Source organism: Lepidochelys olivacea (genome assembly GCF_965140295.1).
Source record: "Lepidochelys olivacea isolate rLepOli2 genome assembly, chromosome: 24".
Taxonomy (NCBI): Eukaryota; Metazoa; Chordata; order Testudines; family Cheloniidae; genus Lepidochelys; species Lepidochelys olivacea.
In genome coordinates, this window is record NC_140434.1 from 3,193,416 (window position 1) to 3,220,737 (window position 27,322).

The 27,322-nt window shown below is 48.9% G+C and overlaps 2 protein-coding genes across 3 annotated transcripts in view; one reads left to right on the forward strand and one right to left on the reverse strand.

Annotated features, from left to right (window-relative positions):
- Positions 1 to 1,604, reverse strand: part of COPA (COPI coat complex subunit alpha) — a 32,683-nt gene extending 31,079 nt beyond the window's left edge. Inside the window, exons 1-2 of the mRNA XM_084614102.1 lie at positions 1,454 to 1,604; positions 432 to 545 (exon numbers count right to left, since the gene is read on the reverse strand). Coding sequence (XP_084470228.1) covers positions 432 to 545; positions 1,454 to 1,493 — 154 coding nt within the window. The 5' untranslated portion in view covers positions 1,494 to 1,604. The remainder of the gene's footprint in view (positions 1 to 431; positions 546 to 1,453) is intronic.
- Positions 1,605 to 1,693: 89 nt separating this feature from the next.
- On the forward strand, positions 1,694 to 25,513 carry NCSTN (nicastrin). Of its 2 annotated transcripts, none has more exons than XM_084614103.1 (17): positions 1,694 to 1,835; positions 3,976 to 4,080; positions 6,521 to 6,644; positions 7,554 to 7,672; positions 8,821 to 8,966; positions 10,156 to 10,306; positions 11,412 to 11,521; positions 13,061 to 13,213; positions 15,308 to 15,412; positions 15,669 to 15,746; positions 16,683 to 16,852; positions 18,927 to 19,029; positions 19,275 to 19,370; positions 20,584 to 20,671; positions 20,808 to 20,962; positions 21,832 to 22,044; positions 24,775 to 25,513. In XM_084614103.1, the coding sequence occupies exons 1-17, from the start codon at positions 1,736 to 1,738 to the stop codon at positions 24,895 to 24,897; spliced, it is 2,139 nt and encodes a 712-aa protein (XP_084470229.1). In that variant the 5' UTR covers positions 1,694 to 1,735; the 3' UTR covers positions 24,898 to 25,513. The 2 variants fall into 2 exon arrangements, with proteins under 2 accessions (XP_084470229.1, XP_084470230.1); XM_084614104.1 differs by having other exon boundaries at positions 11,415 to 11,521.
- Positions 25,514 to 27,322: the final 1,809 nt, after the last annotated feature.

Consider the following 27,322-nt stretch of genomic DNA (forward strand, 5'->3'; position numbering starts at 1 on the left):
GCAGAACAATTCTATCACGTCATACTCCATTTTAATCGGATAAATTGTCTCAACGTGACACTTGGGAGGTTAAATACAACTTTCTGAGACAAAATTTCCCCCAGGCCAATGTACAAAATGTTCTCTTCTGTGAGGCTTGACAGCTATGGCACCATAACATCTGACACCTCTTTTACAATAATGAAGTTATTATCGTAACAGCTCTGTGAAGTATTTCCCCTATTTTACAGCTGGAAAAGCATGTTCAAGAAGTAAGCGGTTTGCCCATGATCACACATGGAGCCTGTGGCACTGTTAGGACCTGAAGCCAGACCTCTTGCGGCTCAATCTAGTGCTTCAACCAAAAATCCATCCTTCCTCCTCTCAAGGAGGCTCCATTTTCTGCAACGAGCCCTCTGCTTTCGACTCTTTCAGACTCCAAACTTACTCACCATCATGCTCATCAAATTTGTCAATAAGGGTGCACATCCGGTAATCCCACAGCTGGATCACTCCATTGTGCAAACTCGTTAGGATCCAGGGCCGCTTCGGGTGAAAGCTGAGCCCTAAAGAGAGAGACGCAGAGAAGCACAGTGGTCAAGTTTTCAGTTAAATTCAATCTCTGAAGACACCGAGGAAGTGAAAGAGGTCAGCATTTTCCAAAAAGAAGGGCTTTTTAAGGTGCCAGAAGTTGGATACCCAAAACTACTAGCACCTTAAAGACTAACAGATTTATTTGGGCATATGCTTTCGCGGGAAAACAAAAAACAAACCCGCTTCTTCAGTTGCGCCTGAAGTCTTTTAAGGCGCCACCGGACTCCTCGTTGTTTTTGTGGATACAGACTAACACGGCTGCCCCTCTGATACTTGGCACCAGGCAAGGCACAAAACTACCGGCCACTTTCAGAAACCTTAGCCCCAGTCCCCCAGCGCAGAGCACGCGGCTTTCCACTCATACGCAATTCACGGCTTTTTTTTTTTTTTTTTTTTTAAAAACGGTGCGGTAAGTGTCTAAACCTGTATTAATAAACTGCCAGCGGCATGGCATCTTTTGTATTTGACCATCAGCTGCGGGGGGTGGGGTGGGGGGGGGGTTGCAATTAGCACTTTTTGACAACAGCCGCAAAGCCAGAGACGACAATAGGAGCGTCTCCAGCAAGCCAGAAGAATAACCCAGGCCAGCATTCAGAGGAGGGCTCTTCCCAACCCAAAACGGGGGGGGGGGATTATTTACTTGGGGGGGGGTCCCAGTGTCGACAGCCCCATAACCCCGGGTTAGACACTGGGTCGGGGGGGGGGGAGGGGAGGTGCCAAGGGGGAGACTAGGGCACAGGGCGGGAGGGCAGGTGAAGGGTTTGGGGGGTGGGGGGGCAGAGCACGGGGCAGGACAGGAAGTGGGGGCCGCGGGGGGGGGCAGGTGGGGGAGGGGCGGTGAACGCGGATCGGGGGGGGAGGGGCTGGAGGGCCTCGGTACCTTTCACCCGGGCAGACTTGGTCTCGAACTTAGTCAGCATCGCGCCCCCCGGCTCCGGCTCCGGCCCCGACCCGCCGCCCGGACTCGCCCCTCAGCCGCGAGCCTCCACGTCGGCCCCGGAACCGCCCCGCTGCCGCCGGCCGCTTCCGCTTCCGCCCGGGAACCATAGAGCGGGAGGCCTCCGCAGGCCAGAGAGGCGCTCCCGGCGTGTGCGCGCGCACGCGCAGAGGGCCCCGGCCCGGCCCGGCCCACCCCGAGCGGGAAGCGGAAGCCGCGGGGAAGATGGCGGCCGGGGCCGGCTGGAGAATGGGAGCCGCGGAGCGAGGGGGCCGGGGGGCGGAGACCCTGTTCCGTGGGCTCCTCTTCTGCGTGCTGGGCTGCGGTGAGACTCGCTCCCCCTGGGGGGCTGTGGGGGGGCGGCGGGGCCCCTCCCCCTGGGGGGCTGTGGGGGGGGCGGCGCTGGGGCCCCTTCTCCTGGGGGGGGTGGCTGGACGGCGGGCCCCCTCCCCCTGGGATGGTAGGCGGGGTGGTGGGGCCCCTCCCCCGGGAGCTGGGGGGGCGGCTGGACCCCCTTCTCCTGGGGGGGCGGCTGGACAGCGGGGTCCCTCCCTGGAAGCTGGGGGGGGGCGGGGCCCCTTCTCGGGGGGGCGGCTGGATGGTGGGGCACCCTGGGGGGTGGCAGGCGGGGCGGTGGGGTCCCTCCCCGGGAGCTGTGGGGGGCGGGGCCCCTCCCCCTGGGGGGCGGGGCCCCTCCCCCATGGGCTAGGTGGGGGGCGGCGGGGCCCCTCCCCCATGGGCTAGGTGGGGGGCGGCGGCAGGCGGGCAGAGGAGCGGAGGGTTGATACAGCCCTTGCAGGGGATGGTGGCGTCTCTGTCGAGGCGTGGGACGCTCAAGCCCGGAGTCGGGTCTGCCCAGGGCTGGCCTGTTGGGGGGCCGGGGGGGGGGGGTGCAGATAGCGTCTGTAGAAGGACTGCGGCTAAACAAGTTTCTCTCTTGATGGGGGAAGGTAAAGTCAGCAGCAGGCTGGTGATGCTCCTGTCCTGGCAGGCTGGGAATGTGTTGCTGCACAGCTTAGTTGCGCTGGCATTTCTTCCCACTGGCCGAGAGCTCCCCCAGGCCTGGTGCTAAAAGGTGCGGGGTGGGCACCCTGTGTGCGGTGACGGGCATTACTGAGCTGTCTGCCGGTTTGCTGCTACGACGATGCTGAACCCGCACTAGTGTTTTGTGGCTGGCTTTTTGTTTGGGTAAAACGAACAGCGACTGTGGGAGCTTCTATCCCATATCATCCTTCCTTCCACGTGCTGCATTCGCTTAGTGTGCACGTTAAAGTCAATCAATTTTATTTTGAGATGCTAGATTCCAGTGTTGTGGAAATAATCCTAATTTGCATATCATTTAATTGGGGAGATGTTGGGGTTTTTTTTTAATAGCGTGTTTCGTATTAAATTTCACTCTGAAATATGGCAGTAAATAGAAAATAATGAAATAGGGTATCCTATGCTTATGTGTGGCATTATTACCAAATCTCTAATATTTGTGCAATTTGCAAAGACAATACACCATTTATGTATCCGCTAAAAGTGATGCTGATCATCAGTTCTGTCACTTACTCAGAATTAGGAATACCCAGATAAAAGATTGAGTAAATAGCAAAGCCACAGAGATGTGTTGAGATGCTTACTGGATAGACTACTGGACTGGGATTCTATTCCCGGGTCTGCCCTTGCCTGCAGGTGGCCTGGAGCAGGTCACTTTGCCCCTCTCACCTCAGTTTCCCCATCAGGAAAATGGGGATAATGATACTGACCTTTGGAAAGTGCTATGTAAACGCTAAGGATTGTTGTTGCTATAATAAAAATCACAGTCCATACTTAGCGCTTAGTATCTTCGAAAATATTATGCAAACATTGTTCCTCACAGCCCCCCTGTCAGAAAAGTTACTATTACACATGTTTTTCAGACAGGGAGACCGAGGCACACAGAAGTGATGTGGCCTTGCATGAGGTCTCTTATTGAGTGTGTGTCAGAGCTGGGATTAGAACCCACACGTTCCTGATCCTGTGTATGGACCACGAAGATCAATCTACCCTCATTTTAACTGTTGGGTCAGAGATGATTGTCGGACCACAGAACTGAGAATTGACTTCTTTATTCTGCTGCGTTTCTAAATTGGTTCATGTTGCATATAGCATCTTTCATCCAAACTTTACAGAGCTCCACCCACAGCTGAAAAGCAGCATCTTCACGTTAGGTATGTGATAGCTTTTTAAACAGCGCGTATCAACAGTATGCCTCGGTGGGTGATAGGAAATGAAGAATACTTCAGTTAAAACTGCAAGGGAATTTACAGGGAAGTGAATTATTCAGTTGGTATTTAGCAGAGAGTCTAGGAATTACTTTAGTCAGGTGCCTTTAATTTTCACCCAGAAGGCAACGAGACCTAGATGAAATTGAATTTGTTCCTGTTACAGAACCCAATGTGACCTCTTATTTATCCTGAATTTTGTTTCTTTTTCTTCAGGTTTCTGTTGGGGCAATTCTATAGAGAGGAAAATCTATATCCCCTTAAACAAGACTGCCCCGTGTGTTCGTCTTTTGAATGCCACTCATCAAATAGGCTGTCAGTGTAAGTGTTGTGAACGCTTATTTTACTTTAAGTTGAAGAGACAATCCCCTCTCTTTCACTAACTGAGAGAACATGCATCATTTTTGTGGCTTCTTCCTGAACTACTTTTAGTTTGTCAATGTCTTTCTGATAATGTAGTGCCAAAAAATGAAAGCTGTATATTCCAGGTGTGATCGCACTAGAGCAGAGGTGGGCAAACTATGGCGCGCGAGCCACATCTGGCCCGTGGGACCGTCCTGCCCAGCCCTTGAGCTCACGGCCAGGGAGGCTAGTCTGCGGCCCCTCCCCTGCTGTCCCCCCCACCCCGAAGCCTCACCTCGCCACGCTGCTAGTGCTCTGGCCCGCCACTTCTGCCTGGCAGCATGGCTGCGGGGCTGCAAGCTCCTGCCGCTCTGAGCGTCATGATAAGAGGGCAGGGAGTGGGGGGATTGGATAAGAGGCTCTCGGGGGGGGCGGTTGGATGGGGTGGAGGTTATGGGGGGGCGATCAGGGGACGGGGAATGGGGGCGTTGGATAGGTGTGGGAGTCCCGGGGGTGGGGGGCTGTCAGGGTGTTTGGATAGGGGACAGGGACTAGGGGGTGTTGGATAGAGAGTGGGGTCCCAGGGGGCATTTAGGGGCGAGGATACCCCGGGAGAGGGTGGTCAGGGGACAAGGAGCAGGGGGGCTTGGAGGTTCTGAGGGGGAAGGGGCGGATTGGGGCTGGGGCCAGGCTGTTTGGGGAGACACAGACTTCCCTACCTGGCCCTCCATCCAGTTTTGCAGCCGCGATATGGCCCTTGGGCCAAAAAGTTTGCCCACCCCTGCACCAGAGCCATATGAGATGCGCTATCACTTCACTGCTCCCTGGTATTCCCAACCCCACGCACTTCAGAAATCCTGAGGTTGCTTTAAAATCATGAAATTAAGGCTTACAATAAAATGGTGAGAGTTGGCAACACTGCCCAAAATTGCTTTGATCTTTCTTGGTGCCAAGTCCTATCGCATTCATATGTAATTAGCTTAATATCCATGAGAGGATAGTAGGAGATTTCCTGTTATTTAAATAGTTAGATTTCACCAGGGCTCAAAAGTTTCCTTAATATCCTCCCAAAACCAAGGAGCCATGTGCACTGACCTGTCCCTCTATAATGTAGGCCTCTCATTGTGAAATTTCTTTATATTGTTTTCTGTAATGTCGTTTTTGTGTCAGTTTCCTTGACTTTTATACAGTTACTAATAAACCACAGCATGTTTAGTTACTTCGGTAAGGCGACATGCCTAACATGCGGCTGGCCAGTCACGTGTCTTTGGTTCCAGGGTGCGTGTAATCAATTAAGCATCCTCCCTTTCACGTGCTTTCCTCTGTCTAGAGTATTGTTTTAAAACTCTCCATGGGCTGTGGTTTTAGTTTGTTTTTAATTTTGTTGGTTTGTTGTACTACTGAGGTTTGCGGGTTGTTGGGATGACAGAGAAGGAGCACTGATCTAATAAAATTCCTTCGCTGCTATAGATACTGTGCAGAAAGGGTTTCCTGTGAGTCAGCATTTTGTTAATTTGTAGTTGGGTCTCATTGTGTGTCCTCAGAGTGAACCACGTTCCAACATGGACCCTGTCAGCAGCAGTTAAAGGCCAGAACAACTGCACATGGCCTTCTACTCTAGTGTAGCAGGTGCTCCAACTTTCTCATATAACAATGTGAGCCACCTCTTAATACAGATTGTTTTACGGGCACCTCCCTTCCCAATCCCATAATACTCCTGTGACAACTACTGCAATTGCTGACCAGGAAATGTGATCACCTCTGTGTATTTTTAGCTGTCTCTGATGCAATAAGTGCTTTGGAAAATGTTAAGCACGCTGTTTTCTTTTGCTTCTCATTTGATTCCTGCCCCGATCTGTCCTGCTCCGCTCTCCCCCTGCATATGGCTTCTCTGCTGCTGGACCCCTCCTGTCTCACTGCACATGCTTCCCTTCTCCCTGTGCTTCTCCAGATGTACTCTCAGCTGATATGTTCCCTTCTTTCCTTCTCTTCTGGACCTTCCCCACTTGCTGGTGGCTGGCATCTCCTGTTTCCTCCTCGTACTTCCATCTCAGTGCCTCATTTCCCCTGTATACAGTGAGGTTCATACTCAACATCCTCCTTCATCCCCCAAGAGGCAGGTGATGTTTAATTCATTGATATACCTAAAGTACTTCAAAATCTTTAGATAAAATCTGCTTTAAAAAGGCAAATGATTATTATGATTATCTCTTAAACAACTCTTTCAGCCTGATTCATCTAAAAGACAACTGTGTTTTTTAGTTGTTGGTCATCTCTTAGCTGAACTGTACAAGTCAGTCGCTCCTTCCCTCTAATCCCATATGTTGGTCTTTCTTTCTCTGAAGTGCACAGAAAGTGTACAGCTGTGAGGGAAATGGATTTTGGTGAACCATGGACCATTCTGTCTTTCTCTCTGCAGCTTCCATGAATGGAGACACAGGAGTAATCCATGTGGTGGAGAAGGACCAGGACCTGAAATGGGTGCTTACTGATGGACCTCATCCCCCGTACATGGTACTGCTAGAGGGAGGGCTTTTCACCAGGTAAGGAGCTACGGTTAATCGCCTCTTCTCTGCCGAGGCAACGTGAGCCCAAATTGCAAACACAGGGGCCCTAAATTCAGTGGCCACATTTGCCATTTGGGCACTCGGAACAAGCTCCTGTGTGTGTTTGAGCAGCCAAATCTGGAATTCTGAATTCACTTGAGATGGGTGCTTGGGAATTGGTTCTGAAAGGCCTGGTTTTTTGGCAGTGCTGTACCTCTGAAGCACCCTTTGTAGGCTGCAGAACACCACTGAAAACCAGACCCTTGTGCCTACTTTTAGAAAAGTAAATTGGAAAACTAGATTGAGTGTTCTTCATGTATACTGGTACCTGTACCTGTCAGTGCCTCAACAGACAGCTTAGTAGTTGGAGCACGATTCCTGGGTTCTCTCCTGGCTCTGCTAATGACTGTGTCTGTTTCCCCATCTATAAAATGCAAATAACTATCTCACAGCGGTTTGGTACAGCTTATGGAATGGTTTTTGGTTTGTGATACTTTTACTGGTGCTTGGCCTAAACCAGTGGTTCTCAAACTGTGAGTTGGGACCCCAAAGTGGGTCGTGACCCCTTTTTAATGGGGTCACCAGGGCTGTCATTAGACTTGCTGGAGTCCAGGGTTGAAGTCAAAACCCAGGCCCCACTGCCCAGGGCCAAAGCTGAAGCCTGAGGGCATCAGCCCTGGGTAGCGAAGCTCAGGTTACAGGCCCCCCTCCTGGGGCTGAAGCCCTTGGGGTGGTGGGGCTCAGGTTTCGGTCCCCCCTCCTGGGGTCATGTAGTAATTTTTTTTTTCATCAGAAGGGGGTCTCAGTGCAATAAAGTTTGAGAACCCCTGGCCTAAATCTTTCCCTGTGGTAAGATTGCCAGGGAATCTGGGGGGCTGTTTCATCCATATTCTCTCTTTGTTCCAGGGAGCTGATGCTGCAGCTGAAGGGATCTTCACGAGTTTCTGGGTTGGCTGTGGCCATCTCCAAACCCATCCCTGCACAAGGATTCTCCCCTGGCTTAAAATGCCCAAATGATGGGTTTGGTAAGGAAACATTAAGCCCTTAGTTTGGCTCAGGAGGGGGTGATCAGAGTAGGAAGTGTTTTGCAAAAGACTGACAACCTGGAGCTTTACGCTTGCTCTGGGATTGTGTGTGAATTAATTGCTTTACAATTTAGGCTCATTAACATTCTGCAGGTGTAACCAGTTTGTGCTGGAATCTTGTCAGATTTCACAAGGGTTGGGTTGGGGTCAGTATGCAAATGGGAGACCTTCAAAGGAACACCTGAGGTGCTCTAGAAAGTGATGTTAGTGATTCACTAAGGGTTTTCTTCCTTGCATCATGCAGACTGACCTGGTCTCTCTGCAAGTTCCTCTTTCAGATGAGGGATAAAACTCATTCTGACCACCTGTGGTCATTAAAAGGTCTTGTGGCTCTCTTTATAGTATTGCACTTTTAATCCCAGTGTCCTGGCCAAATTCCAGCCCTCTTAATTCCATTCTACCTCCCTATGTTCCCCCTGCAGGCTCATTTGGGTATTCACTTCAATGGGTATTCACTGTCTGCCCTAACACACCACTGTGTGCTGCTAACCCACTGCTGTGTTCCACCTCAGAGGTGGCTGCAGGTTGGTGGTGGGTGAAGTGATGCTATACTATGTATAGATTGTACAGCACTTTGTGATGCCTTGCAATGAAAGGTGCTGTAGAAACACACAAGGTGAGTTTGGTCTGTTGGCATTTGTCATACCATCACCTTCATGCTGTTCGCACAGCACGTAGGTGTTACAATGACTGGCGCTTTATAAACGCTTCGAGGCGCTTCCAGCACATGATGGAGCGCGGAAAATGGTGTGAGTGTCTCTCTTTCAAAGTACAGTATTTCTCTGTATGCATCTCCCACTCTCTCAGCATGTGATAAATGCTCATTATGTGCTTCTGTCAACCTCTTGGCATGTGATGGCTTTGCATGTGCCTATCTATTGTTCTCTTCACATGGCAGTGCTCTGTCTCTTCTGTTTTCCCCACATGTGGCAACTGAATCCATCTCTCTTTTTTTTTTCCGGCTGGTTTCTTAGCCTGTGGTGGTGGTCTCTCTGTTCCTGCTGCAGTTTGCTCAGCGGGCCCTGCCTTTCCAACGCTTTGCGCTGTTCCCTCAATGATTTGACCCGCCTGTTTCTCCATGCCCGCAGGTGTCTATTCCAATGATTACGGCCCTCAGTATGCTCATTGCAACTGGACTATGTGGAATCCTCTCGGGAATGGGCTTGCTTATGAGGATTTCAATTTCCCCATCTTTCTACTTGACGATGCCAACGAGACTCAAGTTATTAAGCAGGTACTATACCTTAACACAGGGATGGGCAAAACTGGGTATGAAAATTGTATGGCGGGCCCTGAATGCTCTCCAAATTGGGGGTTGGGGTGCGGGAGGGGGTGAGGGCTCTGAGGTGGGTCTGGGGATGAGGGATTGGGGGTGCAGGAGGGTGCTCTGGACTGGGACCAAGGGGCTCAGAGGGCAGGAGGGGGATCAGGGCTAGGGGTGCAGACTCTGGGCAGTGATTACCTCAAGCAGCTCCTGGAAGCAACGGCATGTCCCCGCTCTGGCTCCTGTGTGGCCAGGCAGCTCTGTGCACTGCTCTGTCCACAGGTGCCGCCCCTGCAGCCCATTGGCTGGGCTGTAGGGGCAGTGTATGGGGCAGGGGCTGCGTAGGAGCCAGAGGGGGGACATGCTACTGCTTCCGGGAGTCGCGCAGAGCCACGGGAGCCACGGCACGTGCGGAGTGGGGCAAGCCCTGGACCCCACTCCTTGGTGGGACCTAAGGGCCGGATTAATACGTCTGAAGGGCCGGATGTGGCCCCTGGGCCGTAGTTTGCCCACCCCTGCCTTAACACCTGCAGAGGGGAGTCTAGCTGTGCCACTTCGGTAGGGAAATAGTTTCTTCCACACTAACTTATGCTCATCTGAGCTGCCAACTTCCCAAATTAGTAAAATTTTGCAGGTGGGTTCGGGGAAACAGGCCATTTGTATGTAAGGTTAAAATTTGGAACCAGTTAAGAGTCTTCATCTGATAGGGGAATCTTGGTTTAAAATCTATTCTGTGCTTGTGTACCCATCTGTAAAGAGGAGAGTAGGGGTCTGATACTTACCCAACTGTGTAAAGTGCTTTGAGATCTTCAAGTAAAAGATGCTGTGTAAGGGGAAAGTATTACGTGGAAAGACTTATTTCTCTGATTTTATTATTTATATTGTGGTAGTGCGCCCTACCTGTGCTAGGCATTGTACATACGGTAAGTGGCAGTCCCTACCCCAAGGAGCTTACAATCTAAATAGACAAGATAGACAAAGGGTGGGAGGGGAAGCAGGCACAGGGAGGGGAAGTGAAATGATTTGCCCAAGGTCTCACAGCTAGTCAGTTACAGAACGGGGACTAAAACCCAGGCCTCCTGAGTCCCAGTGCTGCGTCCTATCCGCTAGACCACTCTGCCGTATAAGAGTGAGGTATTTATTTATATTTCTGTCTCAGTGCTACCAAGACCATAACCTCCCGCAGAATGGCTCTGTCCCGGAGTACCCTTTGTGCGCGATGCAGCTTTTCGCCCACATGCATGCTGTCACCAACACGGTTACCTGCATGAGACGGAGCTCCCTCCAGACCGCCTTCAGTCTCAACCCAGGTGAGTGCACTCCTAGCAGGATGGGGTGGGGACTGGTGGTGGGAATTCGAGTGGGACGTGGTGTGTGCATTAGAAAGAGGAAACTCAACCCATAGCTTTATACAATACAGCCCAGAACCACTCTGATCTTTAACGTCCGAGGAGTGGTCTGTGGTCACAACACGTTCTGTAAGGAAGGCAGCATCCAAGCCAAACTACTGCCTGCTGGCACCTGTAGTCACCACAGACCATGCCTCTGCTAAAGGGGACTGTTGCTGCAGTCTGAGTATTTATTTAGAGGACATGTGGTCCTAGCAAATAGCCCGTTTGGCCCTTGGTTGAGGAAAGTGGTTCTGTTGAATTAAGGTCTCTCGAATTCCTTCTTGGCTATGGGTTTGGAGTGATGGCACTAGCCTCCATCCCAGTGCATAGCCCAAGAACCTGCCAGGCTATTGAGACTTAAATATGCAAAACACAAGAACAATGTGCAGTTAATTTCCTTAATCAAATGCTTTTGTGACCTCAAAGCAGCGGACCAGCTTTGAGAACCACTGATGTAGGGTATATATTGTTCATTTTGCTGAGCTAATATGGAAGCAATATTTCTTATGTTCTTGTGAACTATTTTTTATTATAACACCGCTATAGCACAATTAATAATAGCAGTGGTACCCAAAAGGCATTTCATTACATATTTTTACAGTTTCCTCCCTGTAATGTAAATAGTTTTCAGTTAAAGCAATGAGACACCCTGGGGTCCCGAAGTCCATAGTCTACAGCACAGGACATCCATGAGAAAGGGAGATAAGGGATGAGAAGGGACCTAATGCCTGCTAAGTATATTACTGGGATTGACTTGTTTGGGGATGGTGGGGTGAATAGACAAAATGGTAGAGGAGCAGTGAACACACAGGGTGACATTGGGGTCAAAACGAAATCCATGGGAATTTTGTCATTGATTTCAGTGGGGTCAGGATTTCACCCCGATCACTAGAAAGGGGCCTGGTAGTGTTGGATCAGTTGGTAAGCTATGAACCTCCCAAACTGGCCAAAGAATAGCTTCAGTTCCTTGTTCTTTCTGCTGTCAGAGTTCCTGCTCTTAAACCGTATTGTTTCTGCTTCCTAGAAGAAGTCTGCGACGCTCTGTCTGATTATAATGTGTGGAGCACGCTGAAACCCATCAATACCTCCAGCAAAATAGACCTTATGGATGAAGTCATCATCGTTGCTACTCGAGTAGGTGGTGATGCCTAATTTTTCTGGGCTGCAGTGCAAGGGAAGGTTTTCTAGGGGAGTTGTGCCTTTATGGACTGCCCATCTTATATGCATCAAGTCTTCCTTCCTGTAATCCAGATCTCCTACCTTAAATCTTGCTGACTAGCTGTGGTTGGTATCATTCTGCAGGTAGGAGCCATTATTCAGGTGCCAGCGGTGTCTACTGGTTAATGTAGGGGCTGAGAACGTTGGAACTCCTGGGTTTTATTTCTGGATCTGCCTCTGACTTGCTGCATGATTCTGGGCAAGCTACTCACTCTGTTTTCCTCTCGTAAAATGATGATAAATGTACCTACCTCACACAGATATTGCAAAGGTTGAATTGTTTCCAAAATGCTTTGTGATGCAAGGGTCTAGTGTACTCCAGGCCTTCTTACTCATTGATTCATAGAGTCTAAGGCCAGAAGGAACCACCAGATCATCTACTCTGGCCTCCTGTATAAGACAGGCCATTAAATTTCACCCATTTCTCCTGGCTTGAGGCCAATACCTTGCTTGGCTAAAGAATATCTTCCAAAAAGGCATCCAGTCTGGATTTGAAGATGAAGAACCCACCACTTCCCTTGGTAGTTTGTTCCAGTGGTTAATCACCCTTGCTGTTAAAAATCTGAGCCTTATTTCTAATTGTAATTTGTCTGGCTTTAGCATCCAGCTGTTGGTTCTTGTTCTGCCTTTTGCTGCTAGATTAAAGAGCCCTTTAGTACCCAGGATTTTCTCCCCATGAAGGCATTTATACACTCGAATCTAATCATCATCAAGTTATACTGTAATGTCCAAAAAACCAATCAACTCTCTATTCTTTAAAGAATGGATATTGTTCTATGGATCTTCATAACTGAATGATGGGGGAGGCCAGATTAGTGAATACCTGGCACTCCTATGATGGTTTTCTTCCATTGATCTCAAAGCACTTTACTAAGATAGGATGAGTACGATTAGCCCATTTTGACAGGTGTTGTGGGGAGGGGGGCTGAGTCATATAGGTGATAGGTCCAGGGTTTTGCAGTGAGTCAGTGACAGAGCTGGGAATAGAACCTAGGTCTCCTTGTTCCCAGTCTGCTGCCTTATCCGCTGGACCGCCCTGCAGTTGGTGAATACCCTGTTTTTCCACCCCTGCAGATGAGAGAGTAGAACTCGCTGGGTCATCAGGTTTAATGGCCACAGTCTAGCCTATAGTGAACATCAGTTGAACCATTAATAGCACATCACAGTGGGCATGTGCTGCTTACAAGAGATCCAGGCCTGGAATACGAGTATGTGCTGCGGGCTAGGAGTGAGATGCATTGGCACAGCTGCACATGAGGCTCCAGGACTGGTAGAGCTATGGGAGCATGTTAAGATTCTCTGGCAGAGCAAGTTGCTTTTGTGCTTCAAGGGTGGATTCAGTTTGCGGGTGAAGGTTCTGGCTGTGTCTTATCGAGTTCTTCCGTCTACCAGTCACCCTGTATTAGTTTCTGTCTGTGTACATGTGTTCCTCATTCCTCCCACTTGTGCTCACAGATTGACAGCCACTCGTTCTTCTGGAATGTAGCCCCAGGGGCAGAGAGTGCTGTTGCCTCCTTCGTGACCCACTTGGCGGCTGCTGAAGCCCTCCATAAAGTGCCAGGTGTTCAGACGCTACCAAGGAACATCATGTTCACCTTCTTCCAAGGGGTAAGATCTTCATCTCCTCCTCGCTTGTCTTGGGCAAGCAATCTGCTCCCCATCCACTCTGCCCTTTCAGTAGCAGCTCCACAGATGCTGGTAGACCTCTATGCGTCTGCACCTGCCTTGTGCCAAGCCAAGAGATCCCTCCTCCAACCCAAGCCCTATCCCGCAAAGGGGAGAGGTTCAGAGAATATGGAGTTCCTTCTGAGGGAACTGCACAAAAGCTACTAACGAATGGGGCCTGCACTTTCTAGGGGCGTCCCCGCTAAACTGTTGCAGTTGAGGGAGCAAAAGAGAGTCTCTCTCTTCATCCTGGTGCAAAATAGTTTCTTTGCAAACCTAGAGCCTGGGTGCCTTGGTTTTTCATATTCATATTCCCTTAAGCCGATGCAACCTCTCCCCGAGGCATTTGTAGCCTATCCTGACGTGGTGATGGACCCAATGAATGAACGGGTCTCTTGTATCCGTAATTTCTCACCCGCACCTTCCAGGCTTCTTTAGACCTGTACCCTGCCATCAGGATAAGTTACAACTTTGCCAGTGTAAATCTTCAAATGAAATCAGGTGAGACCAGATTAAAAATATATGTGCTGTCTGCAGTGCAGTGCGAGCACGGAGCAGTGGCTCTGGCAGCTGTGTTAAGCCAGGGTTAACTCTTGGGAGCAGGAAGGAGAGTAATGGTTAGCAGCTGATGTTCCCCTCCAGGCATGTGCAGCGATGGATGGCCTCCTTTGGGTAGCTCTGTGAAGCTAGCGCCCACGGTCCTGTGGAGTGACCATGTGACACCCCCAGCTTGGGAATCTATAGTCAGTCCTTCCCTAAGAGTTGTGCTTGGAGCGGTGGATTGGACAGTCTCTGTGTACCATGTAGAGGAGGTAGGGAGAGTTGTCAGGTTCCACTGTACAGGAGCTTTGGGAAAGGGTTGTCTAATGGCAGCCTGATTTCTGCCTGCCGTTCCCTGGGGAGATGGTAGGAATGCCCTTACCTATAGACACCCCCAGGATACCTTCTGCCTCTCAAAATGGGTGTTCATCTCTGTCTTGCACACTCCCCTTATGAGATGGCAGGATCCCCTGATTTCCTGTTGCAGGCCCCCCCCCCCCGCCATCCCAGAGGGGTGGAAAGAAGTTGGAATGCCCTACCCTGATTTGTGCCCACGCTCTAGTATTCAGAGTCTCACGGGAGATGGTATGATCTAGTAGTTGGGGTTAATAACTAGTGTTAACATGGTGATTCAGAGGAGCAAAACAGTGGAAAATAAGGACATCTAACTCATTGGTTTGTCGCGAGCCATTGCAGGCCTGTCGGATCCATACGGGAGGTGGCATTTAGATACCACAATGATGTGCAGAGGCTGTTGGGGCTTTGCGCCCATGCATCTCCCATTAACTGTAATGGAGCATGAGGCACGTGGGGCCAGAGTTAGGGCTTCTCGACACATAGCGTTCTCCCTGGTTTTGGAATAAGAGCACCTGCGTGTGGAGTGAATCCAGGCTAGATCATCAGCAGTAACTCCATGGGTAGAGAAGCCTTTTCAAAGGCTTTTAGGCACCAAAAGGTGCAGAAAGGAGACTGGTGGGATTTGCATAAGTGGCTAAGCTGATTAGGCACCCAGCTCCCATGGCTCTCTGTGGGCTCAAGGCACCTATCTGCATCTTGAGATGCCTAAATACCCTTGTCAGTCTGGCCCATAGAGCCTGTTCACGCATGTTACAGAGAGGCAGAGTTTGTGCTGCTTTCTGCCGCTGCTGGATCAGTGTCCTTCAGTCCTCACATAGAAACAGAGGTGCGGGGTGGAGATTTCCTTGGGTTTGGTGGAATTCATTAGCCACTCTGGATGTTGTTATAGGCCCATTCCTGCCATCAGGGCCTGTATCCCTGACTCATAAGGAGACAACAAAGAGCCTTTTAATTTGGAGGAAGAGGGGTTGGAATGCCCCAGTCTTCACCAAATGGCAGAATTTTCAGAAACACACAAGGGGAGGAGTTAATTCCAGATTCTCTCTTCTTCTCCACGTCCTCCTCTCCAACGCTGGTTAGGATTGAGCTCATTAACCATCCAAATGCCTATGGTTTATGCATGAACTTGTTCCATCACAGGAGACCTTTGATTACATTGGCAGCTCGCGAATGGTATATGACATGGAAAATGACAAGTTTCCCGTCCGGCTGGACAACATTCATTCCTTCCTGGAGCTGAGTCAGGTGCGAGACAAGTTTTCTGCCTGTCTCTTGGTGACAGTTCAGTTGGACTTTTCCCAGCCAGCCCTTGCCCTTGTTCCTCCCCTTTGGTCTCTTTGTGATTACCCATGTGGTGGTCGCTCTAGCTCCCATAGTCTGTTTTGTCTCTCCGGGGGAGTTTTTGGTGATTTCCCTCTGCACCAAGCTCTAAATAAGGCAAGCATTGTAAAATCCAGATGGGTCAGCAGTGTGTGTTGACAAGCGGCTTGTTCTCTTGCAGGTGGCTTTACGGAACTCTTCTGTTCTTTGGGTGCACACAGACCCTGTCTCTCAGAGGAATGAATCTATTCAAACACAGGTAATGAAACTCTCCCTTCTGCACAGAGGACAATCTGAGTCCCTGTGCTTGCTCTGTGTTTCCAGCTGCACGGAGATGCCTAGACACGCAATGGAAAGGAAAAGCCACTTATACACTGCAGGGGAAAAATCCCCAGAGCACAGCTTCATCAGAACAGAGAGGCTTCTCTGCAGTTGCATCTCTCCACTGACACCGGGCCCCATTGCTGGGCAAAGGGCCAGATCCTCGCCCCACTGTTTTTTGAAGAGGGCATGGCATTGGCATAGGCATGTCTGACTCCTTCCATTGATTTTGCTGACCCCCCGATGACCTGTTGATAGCGTCAGAGGTGGTGGGAGGGAGGCGGGAGGTCTCTTAGTTCTGAGTCGCTCTCCATAGCCTCTTTAGTTTCCTAGATATTTAACAGCAGCTTTCATCCCAGAGGAGCCCACTGGGCCTTTTTAACTTCTCTGACCCCTGATATGCAACCATCTCTGGGATGGAATGTAATGAGCAGCACAACATAGCTCATGGCATAGTGAAAAATTCTATATTCAGCTGATACCATGAGGGAATTTAAGGAAACAGAATGAAATTTCACAATGTGGTAAAATCATAGGGCCACTGCCTTGACTAGCAGAAAGTGCCGTGAGACCTTGAACAATCACGAGAGGTCAGGACCTTGCTCCATCTTTCTACTTAGACTGCACCTCATGTACTGCTGCGCTCCCTAGCATCATTGACTCAGCAAAAAGAATCCTCTGCTGAATTACTGCTGCTTCTGCAGCACTTGGGTTCGTGACAGTCTCTCCTCCAAGTACTACCCTGCCCTGACCCTGCTTAGGATGAGATCTGACATGATCCCAGCCCAAAGCGGTTCAGCTCCAGGCCATTTGCGTTAGCTGTGACCAAACACTGAGCGTAGAGCATTCCTAACTCCTCTCTCACCCTTTTCAGGTTAAAACCCTGCTGGAAGCTCTGATCAACAGCAGCATGAGTGCCAATGTGACTCTACAGGAGGTTAGGCAGTCTCAGCCTCTCCCGCCTTCTTCCTTCCAGCGCTTTCTGAAGGCCAGGGGCATCCCTGGGGTGGTCCTGGCTGATCATCGCACTTCCTTCCAGAACAGGTATGGGGAGCAATGCTATCTCCGTTGTGTCTATGAGGGGTGTGTGGAGAGCAGGTGGTTTCACATGGGATGTGACTGTCTTCCTGTCTGGTGTTTAAACTCTAATAGCAAAATAAAATCTTAGTGTTGCTTAACAGCCCTGCAGACTGAAGGCTGCTAGCCACGAAAGCTTCCCCCACATCACACCACCCATGTGCCAAAACCTGGACCAGGTACAAGGGGGAAGTTCAGGCTCCTTTGCTCTTTAGCCTCTATGCTGAAACTGATAAGAAGGGGGTCGTTGTGATGAGGACACCTGTTTGCTAGGAACTGGACTCAGTGTCTTCCTCTCCCTTCCTCACAACTCATGTCAAAGTGGCCCCAAACAGCTGAGACTTCGGATCCCAAGACCGTGCTGAATTTGACATGGTGAACTAGAGGAGGGGCAGTTTGAGACACAGATTAGGGCAGAAATTCTCCAGGGTCTAGAAACCCAGAGAATTGTAGATGACGTGGTTTGACTTTCAGAACCCTGGAGCACCAGGTCTCATGATGGTAGCCAAAGTGACTTACCGAGAATGGCAGAGCCAGGATTCCTAGCTCCAGTCCAGTGGCTGCAGCCTGGCATGCCGCTTTGTAGCGTAAGGATTCCCGGGATGCATTGCATTTTCTAGTAGAAACCCAAACACCTGACTCCCTCTGCAGTCCATGGTAAAGAAACTCAGGTGTGTCCACTCTGACCGCAGCCAGCATCTGCCCCCATGAGGCTGGAGCCTCCTGTCTCCAACACTGTGTGGGGTTGGGGGCACTATCAAAGCTTAGCAAACACGGATGCAAAACCGTTTCCAGGGAGGTGCCCAGCTCGGAAGGCTACATAGACTCCATTTCCAGTGGTAGCCAGCAGAGGGCAGCTCAGCCTCCCAGAACATCCCACCTTGGGGGTGCGCTGCCTACCATACAAGCAGTGTGGTGGATGGAGGACAGAGGGGAGTGGGGGGAGCAACCATGTGCCATGTAATTGAACAGGCGCAACATAATTATCCTGACAAGCGAAAAAAATCCAGTTTTGTACAGAAAACGTTCCCCGCAGCTGGCTGGGAGCCAGAGGTGAGCAAATGGCAGCTGAGCGTGTCTGAGCCTCATCTGCTCTTCCAGAAGCTGCTGTTTTTTTTAATATATCTTTCTATTTGTGGTGGCAGGGGCCCCAGGCAGTGGAAGAGGCTCTTCCATTTACCCCACCTGACCCCCTCGTGGCATGTTCCATGAGCATCCTCTCCCGAGGGGCATTGGAGAGTGGAGGGATGGAAGTGGGGAGGGAATTGCTTGTGACTCGTACCCAGCCCATCATTCCAGGTTGCGCCTCTCCCCTCATGCCTACCCCTTCCTCTGATCTGTCACGCCGTCTCTGCAGACAGCCAGGGGAAGCAGCCACCTTCCAAACTCCGGAGCAGCACAGCTCTGGGAGCGCTGAAGAATTTTGGAGAGAAGGGTAGTGCATCTCGTCCTTCCAACTCTTCTTCACTCTTGGGAAATTGCTTTCAGTGTTCCCATCCAACCTGGAAGCATAGACCATTGTGCTGGGCTTTTCGCCCAGTCCTCGATTCAGCTGTGCACTGCTGCTGCAGATGTCTTGATGCTAGACTGTCACAAAGTTAACTTGGAATCTCTCGGACCTTTCAGTGCAGGGAAGTCAATAGGTCCGGTTGGAGAAAGGAACTAGGAATCAGCACTTCTGGGTTCTGTTCCCACTTTCACCGCTAACTTGTGGCCTCGTGTATAGTTTCCCTGCTCTGTGCCTCAGTTTCTCCATCCACGTAACGGGTGCCGTAACGCCTACCCAACTGAGGTTTAATCACTGCTCGTCAGTTGTGTTGAGATCCTCAGATGGGAGAAGTGGTGCAAGGCCCAAAGATAATTATAAAGCCTCATTAAATGGTTTAAGGAGTGCGTGGGAGGCCAGCGCTCTGGCAAAGCTGCGACTCCACTCCCTGGGGACCCCTCCCAATGTCTGCTTCAGGCATGGACCGAATTGAATTCCGTGTCCTGTGATTTCTTTCCGCCCCCTTCCCCAATCCTGTTTCCCTTCCTCTTTCAGATATTACCAGAGCATGTATGACACAGCAGAGAACATCCTGATGAAATATCCTGAGGGGCTTAGCCCTGAGGAGACCCTGGACTATGTCACTGACACAGCTAAGGTTTCTGTAAAACACTATCTCTGCCCATTACTTGCAGGGGGGTGGAGACTTGGGGGTGGCTGGGATCTGGGTGATGGGTTCTCTGCCCATTGCTGGGGTGCTTTCTACTGGGCTGGTGGCATTAGGCACTTAGATATGAATGTGCTATAAATGCTTTGATGGATGTGTGGGGACTGGCTGGCTCTCCTTCCCTGTTTTACTGGGCCTGCCTGTCTTGATTAACACAGAGCCCTCTTTCCTTGCAGTCCCTGGCAGAAGTAGCCACAGTAGTCGCCCGTGCTCTCTACCAGCTTGCGGGGGGAACCGGCAACACCTCTGCTATTCAGGCAGATCCAAGAACGGTACGAGCAGATGGGAGCCAGTCCCTGGCATCCATGCTGATCTCTCACGTATTTCCCTTCTGTCTCTGTTTATGTGTGTTTACACGGCATGCTGGCCTGTCTGTCTCCCTATGTGCCTGCCTCCCTCTCCCTTTCTCCACCATAGCTGAATGACTAGCACTTTACCCTTCTCTAGTGCCTCCCATCAGATCCCAGTGTCTTACACAAGCCCCCAGCAAAACAGAACAATATTTATCCTTGTTATGCAGAGTTGGGGGTGGAATGGGGGGAACTGATGCACAGATGGGTCATGCAAGCAGTTGGTGGCAAAGCTGGGGATGAAACCCAGAACTCTCAACTCCCAGCCCTTCACTTTAGGTACTAGATCATCCGCCCTCCCAGAACTGCAAATGGAACCCGGGTATCCTGGCCCCAGCCTTGTGCTTCTGCCATTAGATCACATTCCCACAACTGAGAATGGAACACAGAAGTCCTGGCTCCCAGCCCTGTGCTTTTAGCCGCTAGATCGTAGAAATGAAGGACTGGAAGGGACCTTGACAGGTCATCTTGTCCAGTCCCCTGTGCTGAGGCAGGACTAAGTATTATCTAGACCAGTGCTACTCAAAGTGGTGGTCCTGTCTGCGAGCCATCAGCTGCCGGTCTGCGCACACATTGGGGAAAAAAAATTGCCGGTCCCCCACATCAGATAGCTCGAGAAGCACTGCTTTAGACCATCCCTGACAAGTGTTTGTCTAACCTGTTCTTAAAATACCCCAGCGACAGAGATTCCACAACCTCCCTAGGTAATTTTGTTCCAATGCTTAACTACCCTGACAGTTAAGAAGTTTTCCTAATGTCGAAGCTAAATCTACCTTGCTGCAATTTAAGCTCATTGCTTCTTGTCCTGTCCTCCGTGGTTAAGGAGAACAATTTGTTGCTCTCCTTTTTATAACAACCTTTTATGTACTTGAACACTGTTATGTCCCCCCTCAGTCTTCTCTTCTCCCAACTAAACAGACCCAGTGTTTTCAGCCTTTCCTCATAGGTGATGTTTTCTAGCCCTTTTATCATTTTTGTTATTTTCCTCTGGACTTTGTCTAATTTGTCCACATCTTTTCCAATTGTGGTGCCCAGAATGGGACAAAGTACTCCAGCTGAAGCCTTATGCTGGTGTACTTCCTGATTTGTCTTGTAAAGTTGAATGTGGATGAACCCATTTCCATCTCACTTTCAGGTCTCCAGAATGCTCTATGGGTTTCTGATTAAAACTAACAACTCCTGGTTCCAGTCCATCATTAAACAGGACCTGAAAGGACTCTTGGGTAAGCATGGTCTGGGGAAGAATTCAGAGCCAGCTTAAACCTTGATATGTCACCTGGGAACTTTCTAAAGTTCTGTGGTAACCTCTTTGGCATCTGGCTTTCTCCCTGCCAATCCTGTTTTCTCTGACTCTCCCAGGTGATGAACTTCCCCAGCACTACATTGCAGTTACCACACTGGTGAACACCACCCAGCTAGTGCAGTATGTTCTGGCCAATCTCACGGGCACGGTTGTCAATTTCACCAAGGAGGAGTGCCTGAACCCTGAAAAAACACCCAACCCCGAGAAGGAAGTAAGTTGCCATCTGAGTAGAATGAGGGTGGGGGATAGGAACAGAAACACTGGGCTAGTGAACTCCACTGACGTCCCTGCGATGAATTGGTCTCACTTTCGCCTCTCTGAAGAAAGTTGGATGGAAAAATTTCCTTCTGTCCTGAACAAGACATGGGAGAGATGAGGAAAGTCCTCCTCCTTCATAGAGACGTCCCAGCTGCATCCTAGTGCCCGAGGCAGGAGAAGCTTCAGAGGGAGTGCTCCTTTAAAGTGAGTACAGCTGGGATGGCAGCATGGGTCACAGATGCATAAGTCTGAGGGTGCTTTGAATGTCCAATATACTGCCTGTGAATTATGCCATTATGCCATGGAATTGAGTCTCATGTCAACACAGGCATTGGCAGTGCAAGCATCCACCACCAGTGGGCCTCTACCCAGTCCTGGTGTCAGGGTCTTTCGTTCTTTGGCCAGTCAGTCTCTCTAACTTCTACAGAGACTCATAAAACTGAGACCTTGGCTACTCCCGGGCATCAAAGATCTCATGATGCCTTCGACAAGAGATGGGGCGTTAGCCCTGAGGTCCTGGATAAACTCTAGCTTGTGAATTACGTTCTGCCAACATAAATTCCCCTGCAGTTTCAGCTGGACACAGGACTGTCACTCCCAGTCCTCAGCTGTTGTACACTGTTGTGTGTAGTTAAACAGAACCCACACTCCACCTCAGAGAGAGCCACTTTTCAGCAGTGGGTGAAGCAAACCTCATACAGTCAGTACAATCAGTAAAGCCTGTTATGATCCCAGAGAGCAAGTGAGGTTCCAGGAAAACGGGTCCTGATGGTTTTTTGCTAGTGCCCTGTTGGGTCTCACTCCCCAGCGTTCTCTTTGCAGATGTACGTTTATACGTGGGTGCAGGGTTCCAGGGACGCAAACTCAACGTCGCGAGTTCCCTTCTGTGTCCAGTCAACTGTCCGTCTAACCAAGGCCGCCTCTCCTGCCTTCGAGCTGAAGCAGTGGGGATCCACAGAATACTCCACATGGACAGAGAGCCGCTGGAAGGATATCCGCGCCCGCATATTTCTCGTAGCCAGCAAGGAGCTAGAGGTGAGTTGGTGTCTCTCCAAACACTCGAAGATGATGTTGAGTATAGATTTTAATGTCTCCTGGCAAGCTTTGAAACACATGCTGTGACCAGGTTTTATGACACCTTGTGCTATCCTCCTATCAGATCTCAACAGCTAAGCAGGGTTGGGCTTGGTCAACTCTTAGGAGACCCTCTACAGAAATCCAGGGTGTGGCAAAAAGTGGCAGCAGTGATGAAATGGATGCTTTTCCCCAAAGTAATTTCTGAACCAACAGCCTAATATGGTGAGAGGGGTTCTGACCATTTTTGGTGACTAAAGAACTTGGGACACTTTGCAAGACTGAAGGCTTTAACTGTAGTCTTCTGGTGAAATTCCAACAAGGATAATTCCATTCAGTTCCCCAACGTAGTTTAACTAGAGGCCATGTTAGTCTTCAGTTCTCCCCTAAACAGCTGCATAATGATGCTTCATGCTCTTAAACTGCTCTGAGCTCCCTCCCAACTTAAAATGAAGGTGCATCCTGTATATTGTGTGTTGGATTATGCATGTAAAATGCTTTGGGATGCTCTGAGCTGACAGGGCCCTGTATAAATTTAAGAATATTCTGTACATTAACCATTTGTCTTGCTAAAACATGTATAATCAGAGCTCTGATTGCTCAGTGATTTTGCCTGTGTGGAATTGTGCTGCATGAGCTCTTCTTCCTTTTAAAAACAAAAATTCTAGCCCTTATGATGAAGGAAAGCCTTCCAGACATGATGCAAGTGTGAATGAAGTGCCGTCTCTTGGATCTGTAGATAGCCGGGGGAGGGGGGAGCTGAAACATCCTAGTGGGATGTTAACTTTGAATCCTGATAGTTACAATTTAAATGTCACCATTAACTCCACCTTAATTAAATGTAATCATATAAATAAAGGCTGTATCGTGTGTGCAAAAAGAAGGAAAAGCCAGAATTCAACCTGTCTTTCGAGTGCTTGATTTTGCAATCCTAATGTGTTTGGTGTATTTCTGAAATGGAATTTATTTTGATTTTGCCCAGTACGAAAGCCAGCCATGGCTCAGGTGCCTTTATAAGAAAATCCAGGGATCAAATACAAATCAATACATTATCCGATGTTTCAATTAAAAGCAGAGAATCAGTCAACAAAATTCTTTCAGCAACCTTCCAGTGGCTACATTGATGTTTAGCTACCAGCCAAATAAGGGTTAATTTTGAGATGGCTTTTGAACTGTGGGCCTACTTTGGAGCTCTCTGGTAGGCTGTTAGTGATGTCATACCCCTGTCTCTAAACCCTGTGAATGTACAGACCTGACTCTCATCGTCATGTGTGTTACAGCAATAAGTCACCCAGGGGCTGGGCATGCATGTCGGGGCAGTTGCTGCGCTTCTTGGGTTGTTACTCAGCGGGTGGTTACTCAGTCTGTGTTCACAAAAAGAAAAGGAGGACTTGTGGCACCTTAGAGACTAACCAATTTATTTGAGCATAAGCTTTCGTGAGCTACAGCTCACTTCATCGCATCCGATGAAGTGAGCTGTAGCTCACGAAAGCTTATGCTCAAATAAATTGGTTAGTCTCTAAGGTGCCACAAGTCCTCCTTTTCTTTTTGCGAACACAGACTAACACGGCTGTTACTCTGAAACCTGTCAGTCTGTGTTGTGCCTCTTAACTCCACCCCAGGCAAGTGTAACTCCCTGCCTGCCATGTCTCAACCCTTAAATATCCAGCACAAGAAATGCAAAGCTAGCGAGGGAGCTAGCTAGCGACATAGGAGCTAACGAGCTGGGTGCTCAGTTACACGAAGGTTCCTTTATGACCCTGTGACAGTATAAAGGTGCCTTGGTTTAAATGAGAACCAGGCACAGTGACTCTGGCTTTGCCACTGGTAGGTGTTTGTACAGGAAGAGCAGCCCATTATAGGACCTTAGGAATGGATAATAAGCTCTGCAAGGGCAAAGGATTGATGCCCAGTTATGTGTATTTATCCGTTGAAATAAAGAACTAATAAACTGACCAGTTAATTTCTCTGCTTTCTTAAAAAGGCATCAAATAAGAAAGGAGATAAGTGTATAAATAACGAATAGTAAAGATAAGGTGGACAGGGAGCTTCTGCTTTTCCTGTCTGATGGTACAAGAATAAGGGGACATTCAATGAAATGAAAATACACCAGATTCAGAATCAATAAAAGGAATTTTTTTCCCCACACAACACTTAGCCTGTGTAACTCTCTGCCACTGGATGTAGTTGAGGCCAAGGTTCAAAGCGGGATTGGATGTGTCTGAGGATAAAATAGTGAATCAAATACACATTTTGGAAGAGCTATTAAACCTCATGCTCGGAGCTTAAACCAATCTCTAACAATTAGGAATTAGAAGAAAAGCTAATGTGGGGAGCAGTTTATCCCACGTCTACCTAATGCAAGGTCTGTTCTCTCTTTCTCTGAAGCATAATGCTGGCCACTGTCAGACTCAGGGTACAAAAAGCTGGGTGGAACATGGGATCTGGTCCAGTCTGGCAATTCCTTTGTTCCTCTGGTTTTAGATTCTAAACTCCTTGGGCAGAGACCCACTCTTTAGCACCTAGAACAGTGGAGTCTGGATCCTTGATTTGAGGCCCCTAGGAGTCACCACAATACAATACTGAGTCTCTGCTGAGATGCTTCGGCATCCAGGAGCCTTTACAAAGTGAGTCCGTCATTCTGTATTTGTAACCACACCATTACATGTTTCCTTTCTTGTCCCCACCTAGATAATCACACTGGTCGTGGGCATCGCCATTCTGATCCTCTCTCTCCTCGCAACCTACTTCATCAATGCCAAAGCGCACGTGCTTTTCAGTAGCCCTGGGGATGCTGGGGCCGTGGCTTATTGAGTGCTTCCCGTGGGTTCAGAAACCCCAGCACTTGGATTACAACTGTTCTGACTAAAACTGGTTGGCTGACACTGGAATGTCTCTGCCTTGATAGGGACACAGGTGGATCGCTCCATGATTTCCAAGGGTGAGCCCAAGAAACGGAGCCCAGAAGCAGAAGAAACTCCCCCAAAAAACTGTGTTGACCAAGTCCTAAAGAGATCATGTTGCTTTAAAGTTTCCAAGGGCCTTGAATCTTTGACCTCCCTTTTGGGCAACTCTGAAGAGGGTCAGTACTGGATGCTACCAGCATCCAACTACCATGGATGTGTTTCCAGAATGCGGGTGGGTGTGGAGCGCATGAAGGGAAGGCCTCTCTGGGACATACATGGATGGCAGATTTCTTTGCTCTCTTGGAGCCTTGGTTGTACCTCTTTTATCTGGATTAGCTGAAGAATTGTCTGACAGCTGCTGTGAATCTATGTAAATTACAGTGCGGACAAGGGAAGGTGTGTTGAAAAAATGATTAGATGTCAGATCTCCCTTTTTAATAGTGCAATATTTGGGAGGCGGTAGGGTTGTACATATATAAATAGCTTGGCTTAATTAAAAAAAAAAATCACTACTTACAAACTAATCCTTTGCTCCCACTGCCTTTCTCCACTGCTGCTTCTTATAGGACCAAGGAACTCTGGGGAATGTAGTCCATTGGATGTTGCCATGTCTGTTGCTCGTGGGAGAAGTGGAACTTGTCGGATATTTACTTTCCTCACAACAAAGCTTTTCTCTCCTTTTATAATAGGCCGAAGGACGAGAGAGCTATGTCCGGAGATTGGGCTGGGAGTTGTTACCCTTGTCTCTTTAGAATGTCAGGCTTTCGGGGGCTGGGATTGTCTGCTACTCTGTTTATATGGCGCCTAGCACAATGGATTCCCAATCTTGATTAGCCCCTAGGCACTATCACAAAATAAACATAATGAGCACTGACCTCAGCAGCTTGCAGGATTGAGCATTTGATAGCAACTAAGGCTGATTGGGGTAGGAGAACCAGCCATTCCAATGGCCCTAGATTAACTTTTTGTATCAAAAATCCCTCCCATCCTTCAACATCCTTGATTTAAGAACAAGACAATGATGTTGATATCCCAAACGAACAGCTCAGATTTGTGGAAAGGAACAAATGAAAGAAAATGGAGCTAGTCAGCTCCAACCCAAACATCATCTTCACCCTTCTTAAGGAAAGGAGTACTTGTGGCACCTTAGAGACTAACCAATTTATTTGAGCATAAGCTTTCGTGAGCTACAGCTCACTTCATCGGATGCATACTGTGGAAAGTATAGAAGATCTTTTTATACACACAAAGCATGAAAAAATGGGTGTTTACCACCACAAAAGGTTCTCTCTCCCCCCACCCCACTCTCCCCGGCAGGAGAGTGCTTCCCGTGCTTCTCCCAGCAGGAGAGTGGGGTGGGGGGAGAGAAAACCTTTTGTGGTGGTAAACACCCATTTTTTCATGCTTTGTGTGTATAAAAAGATCTTCTATACTTTCCACAGTATGCATCCGATGAAGTGAGCTGTAGCTCACGAAAGCTTATGCTCAAATAAATTGGTTAGTCTCTAAGGTGCCACAAGTACTCCTTTTCTTTTTGCGAATACAGACTAACACGGCTGTTACTCTGAAACCCTTCTTAAGGGTTAGTTATTCCATCTGTTCTCCAGTGGAGTCTTGAAGTGATGCATGCTGTGGATTTCCACTGCTTCCCTTAGGGAAACTGTTCCACTCACTAATACGTTTTGCTGTCAGGACATCATTCCTGAGACTCCAAGACGGACTGTTCCTTTGCTCCCTTTCTTCTTGTTCCTAGTAATGCTGGAGAAAAGCTTCGCGTCTCGACTTAGGCTGAAAAACTACCCTTGCATTGTAACCGATTTTGACACCCTTCACCTACCAAACTTCTAACCCACCCCAACTCTGTCAAAACTAAACCAATCTGCCTGGAATTGCCCTCAATAGAATGTGTCTGCAAATCAAGCTGTTTAGGTAATGGGGAACTCAAAGATATGAGCTCACAAAGAGTTCCATAAAGGGGGGAGTTGGGTTGTTCAGTACTTGCTCTCCTCTATAAAATGCTGTAAGATTTATGGATGAATTGTTCTACTTAAGGCCAGAATGGAATGATTGTTCTGTTTAATCAAAAATCATGTTGCTGCTATCAGGGCTTCAGACATATTTTTAAGTTTTTTTTCTTCTTCTTCTACATGCAGATTTAATGCTCATGCTGTTTTCAGAAGGTTGCTTCACTGATTTTTTTTCTCCCTCCCCCACTCAGTATTTATTCCTCTATGAAGAGAGAAATAAACCTTCTCCCCGTTCTCCTCTCCAAGCTTTTTGTTCTGAAGCCGATCGCTGGCGAGGCTAACAAACAGCTGCCTCTGTTGTCTGTG